This window comes from Notolepis coatsorum (genome assembly GCF_963971535.1).
Source record: "Notolepis coatsorum genome assembly, chromosome: 9".
Lineage (NCBI taxonomy): Eukaryota > Metazoa > Chordata > Actinopteri > Aulopiformes > Paralepididae > Notolepis > Notolepis coatsorum.
The window spans coordinates 113,239,538-113,254,420 of record NC_140173.1 but is presented as its reverse complement, the minus strand read 5'-3'; the positions used below and the strand labels follow the sequence as shown (position 1 = coordinate 113,254,420).

Genomic DNA, 14,883 nt, shown 5'->3' with positions numbered 1-14,883 from the left:
AATATAAAGCGATTCTGTCACTGCGAATGTCTTAGTCCTTTAAACAATGTTGGATGATGTAATTGATGGGTCATGAGTCATTGTAGAACAAAAGAAGAATCGCGGATTGATTGATTATTTGCAATTTTATTTTACATTTCTTCTTCCTTCCCCCTGACTGCAGCGCTCACTCTCACACTGTCCGACGCTGGCGTACCCACCCACCCCCACACATTCACATACACACACACACTCCTGTCTGCAACGGCGGGGGAGTCAGACTGAGAGAGAAGCAGCTGAGTGCTGCGCTGTTTTAAGTGAGCATGGTCTATTGAATTGATTGATTGATTGCTAATTTTATTACTGTACGCCTGGTTTCCAACTGGTTAAGTTTAGGGCCTCTAAAGTAGGTTTAAAAAAATAAATAAAAAAATAGGGCGAAGAAAACTTTTTAATTTGTTTTACCTACTTTCTATAGAAGCATCTAAGAATGAAGTTCTATAGAAAGTAGGTCTGCATACCCTTAACAATTGTGTGTATTGAGCCGTACTGTATTGTACCCATTCTGCATCTGGTAATAAAATGTTCAATCAATCATTCCAATAACACACAGTTGGATGTGTTAGTTTGTTGGATCCGTTGGATGCACTTCCGAGCTGCTTCCACATAAGGCAACTTCTCTCAATCATTCCAATAACACACAGTTGGATGTGTTAGTTGGTTGGATGCACTTCCGAGCTGCTTCCACATGAGGCAACTTCTTTCAATCATTCCAATAACACACAGTTGGATGTGTTAGTTGGTTGGATGCACTTCCGAGCTGCTTCCACATGGAGGCAAATTGTCTTTTTTGTTGTTGTGGGAACAACTTTTTCTGGCGGATGGTTTTTTCAATAAATCTTCGATTAATGTGTTTATTGTATAGCAATAAGGTTGGATGAATGTGGCAGTTGTATAAAAGCATTACACCACTTGCAGTCGTGATTTGTGAACAATAAACCATGCCTAGGGGGGTCTAACGACCCTAGGCATGGTTTATTGTTCACAAACCACTCCTGCGCGTGATGTAATGCTTAAGTGAATCACTACCCACTTTTAAAACCACTCTCAAGGAGCACCTACGGGAGACTGCAATTCGAAACTGGCCCCTGTAAATGTCCTAACCCAACCCCCTCCAATGTACAGTAAATGTCCTAACCCAATAACACACAAGACCCTCTTCTTGGAACCAAGTAAGGTTTCGTCGATAATCCAATGTACAGTTAGCCCCCCCCCCCCAATGTACAGTTCCCCCCGCCACATCCTCCAATGTACAGTTTCTTCATCAAATGTATACTATTTTTTTTGTTAATTCTTTTTGTATCACAAACAGTACTGTATTTGTAAATCTGGTATGTCATAAATGTATAGATGTAGCAGTACTGTCTATCTGTATGTCATGTATGCCATATGGGGACCCTGATGTAAACAAGATGAAAGTCTTTCTCTGGTCTGCATCCCCTTTACAATTGTGTATTGAGCTGTACTGTATTGTACCCATTCTGCAATCTGTTAATAACATTTTCAATCAATCAATCAAAACACAGAAGTGCATCCAGCAAGCTATACTCCTTTTGTTTAACACCATAAGCCCTGTGTAGCCAAGCTTGTTGTTCCAAGGATTTCATCCAATGTTCCCACAATCAGCACAAAATAAATCAAAAAATCCTAGAGCTTAGTGTTATTCACTTCTCCTATTGTACCATGGAGATGTATGTATCCAGATCAGAACAGAAACCCTAGAGCAAGGCACTCCAGCAGGTACTTCACAGTGGGAGAGGGATGTTGACCTTTGGTAATGTAATGGTTCTCCAGGCAGAGGCAGCCAGGTTCAAAGCAACAGAGATGCACAACAACAATGCAAACCGACTTGAGTAAATCACGAGTAGGGTTGGGCATCGTTTGGATTTGAACGATTCCGGTTCAGATTCTCTATTTCTATTCCTGTTCTAAACGATTCTCGATTCCGATTCTTTGAGGTGCAGGTCAAAACAGGTCACAGCTTATTTCGCAGGAGATTTTTTTTTTGTGAAAAATCTAAAAAAAGTCATACTATTCACATTGTCAGTTGACTTGATAGTTTAATAAGTAAAAAAAAAAGAAAGAATCGAAATTAAGAATCGAAATGCAAATATGTTACTTCCGGTTCCAGAACCAGAAGTTAGGAACCGGTTCCTATTAGAACCGGTTTTCGGTGCCCAACCCTAATCACGAGGCACCGTTGTATTTAAGCTACTGGCCAAAAGAGTAATTTATGGAGATGAACGATGTTTAATGGTGCAATCCAAATGGTTACAGTCTTACTGCAGGAAGCTACATTTGACAAATGACATTTGAGAACAAGTAATAAAATGTAAATAAAACAGGTTTGCTTCACCCCCCCCCCCCCCCACTCAAGTGAATGCCCAATGTTTGCCTGCACTGGGTTCAGTCTCTTCACGTGGCCTTTGTCCTCCATGGTGGATCCGTTCGTCACTTTCTCCGTTTCTTATTCAGGTGTGAGAGCGGAGGTTGGAAAACGCAGAAAGAAGCATTCGCACAATCAATCCACATGTTCAAGCTCCATTTAATGTCCTAGCAAGAGGAGTATGTGACCGTTCTGGGCGTGAGTAAAATAGAAGGTCGTGTCTACATCCCATCGCCTGGGAAGACGTTTTATTTTTTGTAATTAAATTTTTTTGGCAGGGTAAGGGATAGGTTTATAAACGACTTTTTGGTGGAATATTATGACGAGTTACGGCTTTGCAGCTTGGGCAAAAAGTGACAACATCCCCCACCCCCCCTTTTAAAACATCCTTCTGGGCGATGGGATCTGGACACTACCAAAATAGAAAGTGCAATTTCTTTCACTGGAATCAACATAATAATAATAAAAAAAAAAGATCAAAGCAGTTTTATGTCAGACGGAGCTGAATAATTAATTTGTAGAAATAGCAAATCAATCTGTAAAGGTACTCATTTCAGAGTATTTGGTGGTATGATGTAGATCAAAGGCACATCACAGCTTTGTATCTCACTAGGGATTGTTGCACACGCACATAAAACACACATACACATGCACAAGCCTTCATATACATATCCCGTGTGCATCTTACATACAGTCGGACTCTTATGATCTACACAGTCATATCAATGTATATATCCGGGCAAAGTAAAACAGGTTGCATTTATTTAAACTTGCATTGAGAATTAGTGAGGCAAAAAAAATAAAAAAAAGTATATCCATAGCATGTTTTTCTTCTTCTTCTGAATAGCCTGTAAAAGGGATAACATCATAGCATTTAAGAATGTCCATCTTAGCTTTTATTGAAGAGTACAGGATCCTGTAGAAATCAAAATAAGCGATGTCAATGGGCGACCATGGCTCCTCAAACTCAGTAAAGTGTATGGGTTGTTCTCTTCTTTCTTTTTGTTATTTTTTTTAAATAGTATCCAGAATGACCAATATATCCTTGGTTACAACTGTCCTTTGCGCTTTCCAGTCAAAAAAAAATAAGGAAATTAACATTCAGTAAACATTCTTCTCTAAAGGTAGTTTTCCCTTATATATTCTGTGATTTCCTCTGTCATTATGTATACATAAACAAGTTTTATAACATACCAATCAGTGGTTATTTCACAATTGGAAAAAAAGCACAAAATGTTTACACTCTTTTACAGGTAAATAAAAGTTTGTTTTGTCGACTGTGTTTTCCATAAGGGCATAGCATAGTTCGTAGTTTTGTCTTATTTTTGTCGGCTTGTGTAAGCAATTCTCACTCTTGTCTCGTCCATGTTTAACCCATTCCCTCTCACCTTCAACTATTACATATTAGATTCTTACATACAAATATTGACAAAATGGTGGCCTGTGCTTGGAAGCCGTCAAGTCTATTCATTAACGATAGTAATAGTTGTGAGGAAAAGGAGGAGGAGGAGGAGGAGGAGTGGCCACGGCTAGGAGGGCGGGAGGTTCTGGAAGAAGAAGGCAAGATGCGGGGGGGCAGGGCCTCATAGCTGGCCCTCGCAGTGGCCGTCCTGGCTGCCACTCGGCTTCTCTGTGTCCTGATTGGGCAACTCCTTAACCATGAGGGTGGCGCTCTTGTCCGATACCTCCTCCCCGTCAGGCTCCAGGCCCTCGGGGCAGGGCAGCTTGAGAAGCTCCTCCCGTAGCTGGGCTGTGTGCCTCTGGATGGGGGAGAGAACAGAGGGTCAGCAACCTTGAGCCTGGTTCATATCTCGGCATTGGAAAGATCTAAAGGTCAAGGTTTGGGTAAGTTGGCTCAGTGGTCTGAGGGTACCGTCATCAAAGATCATGAGACATAAAGCTACGTATTATTTATTAGGGGTGTAATGACATGTGTTTTCAGATTCGATAGGAACTGCGATTTTGAAGTCACAATTCGATTTTTGATTCATTATGCATTCAAATGTATTCATACTACAGAGCTCTAATCTAATTTAATTTCAAAGCCATAAACGATATACATTATGCAAAATTATTAGAGGCAGAGGGAAGTTGTCGATAGGGTTTAAAATGTTGACACACTTGAAGGTAAGTGCAGTGATTGCAACACTGCCTACTAAGAGCGCGTCTACTAACCGATTTGTACTGAGGACAAGGGACACAGGAGACGGAGACAGTGTTTCCCCTGAAAATAAATTCAACAGCGCTGCTGTGTTGCGCGCACGCTGCCGGAATCCATATTTGTGCGTGTGCATGTGCCGCCGGAATCCATATTAGCGCACACTGCCAGAGAAATAACTTAAAACCGACTTCGAATTGTTCGAGCTAGGTTATTCATGTTCATGGAGTCATGTGCGTGTGAATTTGCTATGATTTCTTTGGTGTGTCCACACTAGAAGTGCTCTGGAGGCCCAGGTACAGTAGTTGCATATTTGTACACTGCAAAAAATGAAATTTTATCAAGTGAAAATATCTTGTATTTGGTACAATAAGTCCAACATTGAGTAGAATTAATTTTGAATTATCTTATTCCACAGAGGACAAGAAGCCTTCAGTCGACTCCTTCAGACATTAAGCACCCCCACAGCCCAATGATTAAAAAATAGTCTAGTTCAGGGGTTCCCAAACTTTTCAGGCCGCAACCCCCAAATAACGGTGTCAGAGAGCCGCGACCCCCACTATTATAGGAGGTATAAAAAATAAAAATAAATAATAATAATATATATATTTTTTTTTTATTAATAAATGGAAATGTATGGTTGAAACATGCAAACGTTCAAAAGCACACACACTAATAAGCATTGGAGGCTTTTAACCAGGGATGGGGACTGGGGAAATCATTCAGGCCAGGAAATATAGTGCAAAATATAGCCCCAGTCAGGCCACTTTTTAAGCAGGGGGTCTGGGGGTCCCCCACCAGGAAATCTTTTGTTACAAAGACTTCATTTCCTGCATTCTGGTGCAGGATTTTTTTTAATTTGTACCCTTTAAATGCCAGTGTTTGTGATGGCATCACAAATTATTGTTAAAAAACAGGCTAGCATGTATGATTAGCAACAACACAGATTTTTATGGATTTTCAGTTTTTTTGTAATTGATAAAAAATACAATCTTTTATTCAACTTCAGCCCTGATCATAACACCACATATTCATTTTATAATTCTAACCCTTTAAATGCCAGTGTGTGTGATGGCATATATTTGCAATATGTCAAATGCAAAGTAGATTTTTCTGGGGGGGATTATTACAGGCTAGCATGTGTCAATGATTAGCAGTTTTTTGTAAGGGTCCCGCCTCCACCAATCACATGCGGCTCCCTTTGTGTGTGTGTGAGAGCAAGAGAGAGAGATAGTTCTCCAACTTGTGTGAGTTGCAGTGATCTCCTGGTTGTTCCCCACCTAGGTTATCTAACTATTGCGCTGGTGCAACTAGAAACACTGGCCTGGCCTGCTTCTAAGTTATAATTATTTTTTAAATCATCTGGAGACCCCCCCGCGGCGGCTCGCGACCCAACTGGGGTTCACGACCCCGACTTTGGGAACCCCTGGTCTAGTTCATAGCAGCGGCGGTCCTGATTCAGCAGCGGCGCAGCTCTCAGAGACACTGATAAACATTTCAAATCCATTCAAGTTCTCGGTTCAAGAACACTGTGAAACTCTGGTGAAGCCAAAAGACACAACCTTCTAAACCATACAGTAAAAAAAAGAAAAGAAGATGAAGACTGGAGAAAGAAAAAGAACACTCAAATAACCCCTCGCCTCTTGAAAGAGACCTCTCTGCTAGCTGGAGATGAAAGCAAACAGAAGCAGGCCTAGTGTCTTCCTCTGTGTGTGTGTTTCTGTGTGTATATGTGTGTATTATAGGGTTTGTTATCAGCTGCTCCACGACCAGCATGGGCCCAGAGAGTGCATCAGAGGGAGAAGGAGGGGCTAGAAGAATTAATCAAGGAGGCCGGTCCGGTCCTATCCTGGTTGCCTAAATTCTTATCCCAACGCATGTTTGCTTCCGCGTTCGCGTTTTGCGCTCTGATTGGCCACTGACGTTTCTGGTCGCGCCAATCGTGTGACGGCAAGTTCCTTCGCCGGTTAAGCTTAGGCACTCTTTCGAAGTTGGTTAAGGTTAGAGTGTGGATCGTAGGCGTTAGGTAGTTTGCTGCTGGTCGAGGCGGAAATGGGCGTGTCACGCGATTGGGCGCACATGTCACATGACCAGAAACGTCAGTGGCCAATCAGATCGCACCAGAAACGGCAGTGGCCAATAAGATTAGCAAAACGCGAACGCGGAAGCAAATATGCGTTGGGTTAAGAATAGACGTGTCCTGGTCCCCGTCCCCTCAAAAAACAATCCAGACCCCATGGAGGCGGTACAGGCCAACGCTGGGTGTGGAAGTGTTTGTAGGGTACTTGTAACACTGTGATGCTAACAGTGATGTCCACCGTTTTGCTTTGGTATAGCAGATGGTGAATTCCTCAGCCTATACACGATCCACTGACAGAACAATGGAATTGCTGCTTATTATGTTACAATTAGTGTGTATTTTAAAATCAGGGACATTCTGGTAATTATCAATCTGTGTCAATCTGTAAATGTAAAAGAAATGGGTTTTAAATACAGGAGAGGAGACATGTTTTCACTCTCTGGCTGATTGACTGAGCTCTTGACAGAAGGACTAACGCTAGACATCAGGCAAAGCCAAGTTTTTAAACTGCGTTTTCTTTATTTCTCAAGCTGTAAAAAGGACTGTTTACACTCTAGTAAAGCAGAGCTAATTCCGATTTCCATTGGGTTGAGAAAGTGCCAAAAAACTTATTTTCCATCTATAAATCAAACTCTTGGGGTATTAAACACTTAAGTTGTGTTATTGTCTACATCAGATTAGGGTTGGGCGATGTGCTCCATATTAAAATCCTCCTATCGTCACCCTGTGAGATTGCCAATAGCCGATGCTATCGCTCACAGTTCTCCTCCGTCTGTCTGTCTGTGTCCCCAACCCCCCCTCCCTCCCTCTCTTCTGCATTTTTAATTGTAGCTCAGCAAATACTTGTTAGCGTGATCTGAATGGATTGTCAAAACTTTACAACCACAAGAGAGACTTGGGTGGAGGAGGTGAGAGAGAGAGAGATAATGGTTGAGAGACATCCACTGCAACATCATTAGAGCACATTAAACTCTGTGCAGTCTATTCCAAAACTGTCAAAGCTAATCAAAATAGAAAAGGTCTATATGCTTTTATGGTATTATAAATGCTCTAGTGAACATATGGGCACAAAGCTCACTATGAATAAAAAGGATGTCTGTCATCTTATCAATGTTCTTTCGTAAAAGATTAGTGCACCACTGCGAAAATGGCACTGACAACATTGGATTCATATTTGCAAGAGTTGAGCAATCTTAAATTAAAATAATATGTTGCCTCATAATTTTCAATAAGATAAAACACTAGAGCAGCAGTTCTCAAACTTTTTTATACCACGACCCCATTTTATTTAGGATTATTTTTTTGGCGACCACACATTTACTAATTTTACTCTGTATTGTATTATGTATATTGACTTTACTTACTTTTTATTTACTTCTTAATTACTTTTGTAACTTACTTTCTTTTTACTATATGGGCTCATACAGAAACAATCATTTCATCATAAAGTATTGTGTATTTTGTTGTGACAAATAATAAATAAACTTGAAACTTAACTCATTGGACGCCACTCACGAATAAAGTCGGGTTAACTCGCCGACGCTTGAGCGCCAAACCCGAGAAAAGTCGGGTTTTCTATCGTTATTTCTTTTATTCGATATTCTCATTCATAATCCATCGAGGGAGCCTGTGTTATCATTGGGAATGAGTCTGAGATCGCAAACGTCCAATACCGCCGCCTGCCGCCTTGCGGCCGGTATTGCACATCCTTTGAAACTCTGTCTTGAGCTGTGCGTCGATCTAAAGCATAGGTGTCAAACTCACGGCCCGCGGGCCAAATCCGGCCCGCCACGTCATTTGATGTGGCCCCCCAAGAGCTCAGGTAAAAAAAAAAAAGAAATGTTACATTAATATTGGGTTAAAAAATAGCAGTGTTAAAATAATTGTGGGTTAATGCGTTAATAAAGCTTTAACTTTGACAGCCTTAGTTATTACACATTCTTACACATACATGTATGTTGAACATCTGAGGTAACAAAGGAAAAAAGCCAAAAGCACTTACTCCTCAGACATTCTTTGACAATTTTACAGCCCAAAATACAAAAAAGATCCAGGCGGAATAGGTAACAAAGGGTTGAAGAAATATTGTCTGAACTGTCAGATGCAAACTGGCTGTGTGACATAACCGAGCATCTCGCTCAATTGAATAAGAAGCTGTAGTGACGCAAACAAGTCCCACCCAAAACTTGACCAATATAGTTGTGAACTGAGACAACCCTTATTTTGTTATTTTTGAGTACAGTTACAGTTGTGTGTTCATGCAGACATATAATAGCAATTTCATTACGAATTGAAAATGGGGGACCCTGATGTAAACAAGTCGAAAGTCTTTCTCTGGTCTGCATCCCCTTAACAATTGTGTGTATTGAGCTGTACTGTACTGTACCCATTCTGCAATCTGTTAATTAAAGTTAATTAAACTATCTTCCATTAGTTGGATGTATGGCCTCTGCAAGGTTGTGTGCAGCCATTTGTTTTTGTAACATCTGCTACATCTGTCCCACGTGTTCTTTGCAGCTCACAGTTGTTAGTTCTGCCCCTCTTGACTGTGACAAAAAGGTTTTGAACAAACTTAATGTCATAGCTTGTATTTGATGATATTCTTCTTTGTTATTTACTTGAATGGTTTGATCATTGATTGGTGGAGTAATATGGGGTTCTGATAAACTAAAATTATTTGTTAAAATAACATAAGCTAACATATATTTTTACATTTACCGGTATGCAAATGAATATGCAATATGTATAACTTGAATAAGTAATAAATACAGAAACACCATGTTTAACAATATGTAAATGTGTAGCTACATTTATTTTACATTACATTAACATTTATACGGTCTTTGGCCCTTTGAGGGCAACCATAATGCTGATGTGGCCCTCTGTGAAAATGAGTTTAACACCCCTGATCTAAAGTGTCCGGGCGGGGTTTTCCTTGTCGGGCAGGACAAGCGTTTATAACGCATGGATTGAGGAAAATCAAGCACTCCCGGTTCATGTTCTTTGGTGGATTATGTTGGCAACACGATCGACATCAATATGGCGATCAGATAATTGGAATATTCTTTTTGGAGTACATCCTAGTCAAGGTAAGGGCTATATGGTATCAATCTTGCGTTGATCCAAGAATCCCTTCACTGCGATCCGAGCGCATGTGTGTAATGTGTGTAGGGCTGCACGGTTTTGGGAAATAATCTAATTGCGATTTTTCTGACAGATATTGCGATTGCGATAAAATTTGCGATTATAATTATTATAATTTTTAAGCAGCCCCAGAGGTTTATTGTAAAATGCGGCTTGCATCTGGCCTACGCGGTGGGTCTTTTCAGGACACCGAGCCTAAAAATGTGTCTTTTTACCTGGGAATCGATACCGGTACCCAACGGTACCTTTTTTTCTGTACTTTACTCTCCCTCTCTGAAGTCTAAACTTCACAACACACAATCTAAAACCCCTTACCTCCCTCTCCCAAACCGATCTTGTATCTCAATGGGACTTCCTGGTTAAAATAAATAAATAAAAAATTATGGGCGGCTAGGTGGTGTAGTGGGCAAGGCGCTCGTCACCAATGCAGGAGACGCTGGGTTCGAGCCCAGCTCTCCGCATTGCTATCAGCTTGGCTGGTCGTTCATACTAACACAATTGGCAGTGTTAGGGGTGGGAAAGCTAATGGGTGGGGATCGGACGTTGTGGACAGCGACTCCTACAGGTCGGTTGGTGCGCCTGCGCAGCAGAATCAGGAAGCGACGGGGGCGGCGTGTCCCTCCCACGCAGACCCCCGCCGCTGAGAGATCGCGCTGTGCAGGTGAAAAGATGCGACGGCTGCTTCCTCGAGTACCGGAGGGGACACGTGATGTAAGGCTTCATCCACATTGCAGCCGGCTTGTGGGAGGCATGGCCTAACAGCGTTCGAGACAGGGGAGGGTAGAATTGGACGATACGAAATTGGGATGGGAGAAAACTAGAAAATGGGAGAAAAAAGTAGATAAAAAAATAAAAATAAAGTAAAAAAAAGAATTGCGATTATTTTCTTTTTTTGCGATTTTTGATAATTGCATCATTCCAAATCACGATTTCGATTTAAAATCGATTAATCGTGCAGCCCTAAATGTGTGTGTGTAACGTATTCCGTTGGTGACGATCAAAGCATAGAAAAACGACCCCCCCCCCCACCCTTTCATGCATTCATGATGAAACATAATACCGATAATATAGCATTGATTTCAGATTGATTGTTGATACAGGAGCGAAACAGCACGTTTTTAGTGAAATGCACGTATTGCTGCATAGCGTCGTTTTCTGGGATTAGACTGGATTACGATAACTATACTCATTCACCACGGTATAAAACGGGAATGTATGGATGACATTTTTTTTCTTCTTTTTCACAAATTGAACGATAGATACTCGATGTCAAATGAGCAATAGTATTATATCCATAGCTATGATATATAATATAGTTTGAGCCCTGCAAACACTGCCATGTATTCCTATACTTTAAAGCGGTGGCCTTCTTACCACACGGTACACAGCGCCCTCTGGCGCTGATTGAGTTAATGTATCGCGTAATTTCAACGTGGAATTAAGGAATATCAAAATAAAAGCACACGTTGTTGAACTTGATCATGCATATTTATTAGAACATTTTATTACAGCACTATGTTATCAATACACATTTATAGAACGAGGCATATTTAGCCAAAATATGTTGCCAGAACAAATCCGATTATTTATTTTTGCGCGAGCGACCCCGTCACCTACTCACAACCCCACTTTGGGTTGCGACTAGGGGTGGTACGGTATGCATTCTAACCGTACACCGTTCGATACGACCTCCACGGTTCGGGGCATGTGTGTATTGTTCGGTTATATAACGTTAGCTACGAGTTAACTAACTTTAGCCCTCGAGCTAACAAACGTTAGCTGCAAGCTAACCGTGGAAACGCTCACAGCGAAGTGACTCCACGACACCAGTTCAATTAGTGGGGAAGGGGGGTATATTGACGAGGCTTGACAACAGAGGTTCAAATATAATATATTTGTGTTCAATAACAAGCCAGGAGACTAGAGCGTGTGTCAACTGCGTCTGTATTGCCAACCCATAACATCCTGGTCCCTGCTGGGACGTACCAACTCCACACACCACTGTGGGGGGGTTTATATTCCCCATTCCCTTCTAACATCTCCTTTTTTTTAAAAGATAACAACAGCTACAACATTCCTTAGTGCAAATTATTATTAATACAAGAAACCCCATAAACATCCTTATTTAAAACCCTAATAATCTTTTCTGTGACTTTTACTTTTTGATAAGAAAGTATAGTGCTGGTTGAGCATTATGCATACTTTATGTCGGCCTTTGTCTATAATGTGGCCACAAAAATGGAAAGGTTTAATTATTTTGTTTGTTTGCACTAAGTTAATACTTTGACAAATGTTGCCTATGATTTTCAGTCAGTTCGGTCTTTGTGTGCCAAACATTATTAAAAGGTAAACTTTTTTTTTTACCAAATAAATGAGAAGCTTGTTTAAATCAGCAATGCCTTCCCTCTTGCTGTACCAAAATCTCTCCTAGCTCTAACCGTCACTGTCAAAATAATGTGCCTGATGTCAAATGGCCTCATTCTTTCAGTTTTTGCATGACTACTTCCTTGAGAATAACTGAAAAGTTGGATAATTTTTTGGCTATATATTTTATGTTGATGTATGGTATTTTTGGTGTGTTACATTTAAAAAATAAAATAAAAAACAACATGAACCGAACCAAAAACCGTAAACCTAAAACCGTGATACGAACCGAACTGTCGATTTTGTGAACCGTTCCACCCCTAGTCGTGACCCGTAGTTTGAGAACCGCTGCTCTAGTGTTTTATCTTATTGAAAATGACGAGTCAACATATTATTTTAATTTAAGATTGCTCAACTATTGCAAATATGAATCCAATGTTGTCAGTGCCATTTTCGCGGTGGTGCACTAATCTTTTACGAAAAAACATGACAGATGATAAGATGACAGACATCCTTTTTATTCATAGTGAGCTTTGTGCCCATATGATTCCATAAGTTTGGATGAACTCCAGTCTGCAGTTCCCTGTGCTCAGCATCAAGCAGCAAGGCAGGAGAGATACAGACGTAGGCTGCAGAGAGTAGAATGAACGGAGAGATAGTCCTTAATTTTTTTTTGCATGATTAAAAACCATGGTTCGAACGTCTGTTCAAAAAACCCTGCCGAAGTTCTAATCCCAAAAACAGGCTTCGGGGACAGCTCTAGTGTGTGTGCGTACCTTGACCTGACGGGTAATGTGTGTGTGTGTGTGTGTGTGTGTGTGTGTGTGTGTGTGTGTGTGTGTGTGTGTGTACCTTAAGAGCAGCAGCATGGTGAGACATGGTGCGGCCTACTCTCTTGTCGCTGCTATACTGCTGTATGTCAGTGATCCACTCCTCACACTGTCCCATGATCTCTGTCCTTTTCAGGTAGAAATGCTTATGGATCACCTGCCAAACAAACAACAGAGAGGGTCAGCTTCACATCACCTTCAGTCACATCACAAAAGACAAAGAAATAGGCCAATAGGCAAAACCAACCAATTTTCCTTAGAAAAATAATATTAAGAAAATAACCCCAAATGTCTAAAATGTGCTGTTGCTCAGTAAAAAATAAATAAATAAAATAAAAATAAAAAAAGTCATCGCAATATGACATCGTCTGGGAACAATTATGATATTACATGATGAAAAGGTGTTACTGAAGATATTATTCATGATGTTCGATCACAGACATCGTTGCAAATAACAGGTGATTGTCATCCAATAGCAGGTGCTTATCATGAAATGACGACCATTGCTAATGAGCTGTGGCATTGACCATATTCACACAGTGGCCATTTTGCTCTTATGTCACACTCCGGTTGGGATTTATTTCCAGCCTGTTCCCACCAAAGGTCCCAATGTAAATATGGTAAATCGCATCATATGTATTGTACATTACTGTTCAATAGCATTCTGATGTCACTTAATAACATTTGTGATCCTGTTCTCTTCACAAATAGATGGAGGATATAAAACTGATTATATGTCGGTAGATTTTAAATCAGGACACCTCCCCACGCCCCAACTCAGCCACTCTGGAGGATCTAACCCGCCAACTCAGCCACTCTGGAGGATCTAACTCCCCGACTCAGCCACTCTGGAGGATCTAACCCCCTGACTCAGCCACTCTGGAGGATCTAACCCCCTGACTCAGCCATTCTGGAGGATCTAACCCCCTGACTCAGCCACTCTGGAGGATCTAACCCCCTGACTCAGCCATTCTGGAGGATCTAACCCCCCGACTCAGCCACTCTGGAGGATCTAACCCCCTGACTCAGCTAGAGCTGCCGCGATTACCGCGGTATCGCTGTTACATCACAGCAGAGTAGGCTGAATACCGCGTCACCGCTGTTTTTTATAATAATAATAATAAATTACCCTCCTCTCGTTGGGCTTGCGGCTCTGCAGATATACCCTACTTCTCTATCGAGGTTCCAAGCGACCCTATTGGGTACCAGAAAAGTCACGTGAAACATTGCAGACCACTGATTGGTCAGAAGAGAGACGCGTCACACGTTTTTTACGTCCTGAATGTCAGCTCATCACAACACGGCTAATAACGTTAGCTTTAACTCTCCGCCGGAGTGGACTACCATCGCTCTTCAGGAGTACTAAACGAGACATAATGATTTTACTGTCTGCAACGAATGTTATAATAAAAGCCCTTCGTTCTATACACTTGTCTGATTGAAAACTTTATTAACAGACCGCAGAATGGGACAACTCAGCACGCTCTGAGCAAAGAAAGGAACTGAGATATGAATAGAGTATTGCTTGCCTTGCTATCGTCCGGTAAATACGCTGATGTTATTGAACGTATAACTATATAATGTTAATGCCACAAAACGAATGCCTTTATTATAAAGTAGTAACTTTATAGTAATAATAATAAGAAAGGGTCGGGGGGGGTAACCAGCCCTGCCCGCGACACCGAGTGAACTGCGCACGACCAGAGGGGAACTTCGAATCCGTGTTTCACTTTCAATAACTAATGCGTGCTTGCCGAATCCCAAACAATATTCATGCTGCAAAGTCATCCTCTAAAGATAGACATTTAGACTAGAGGCAGGCTATATGCTATAAAGAGTAGACTACTACTTAAAAAAAATGCATTCAAACTTTTTTTTTTTT

General features: G+C 41.1%; 1 protein-coding gene across 5 annotated transcripts in view; it reads right to left on the bottom strand.

Annotated features, from left to right (window-relative positions):
• Positions 1-2,564: 2,564 nt before the first annotated feature.
• Positions 2,565-14,883, bottom strand: part of birc6 (baculoviral IAP repeat containing 6) — a 384,970-nt gene continuing 372,651 nt past the window's right edge. For all 5 annotated transcript variants that reach the window (XM_084322229.1, XM_084322232.1, XM_084322231.1 and 2 more), the window contains 2 exons: positions 13,024-13,158; positions 2,565-4,185 (listed from right to left, as the gene is read on the bottom strand). In XM_084322229.1, the coding sequence (XP_084178355.1) occupies positions 4,009-4,185; positions 13,024-13,158 (312 nt within the window). In that variant the 3' untranslated portion in view covers positions 2,565-4,008. The remainder of the gene's footprint in view (positions 4,186-13,023; positions 13,159-14,883) is intronic.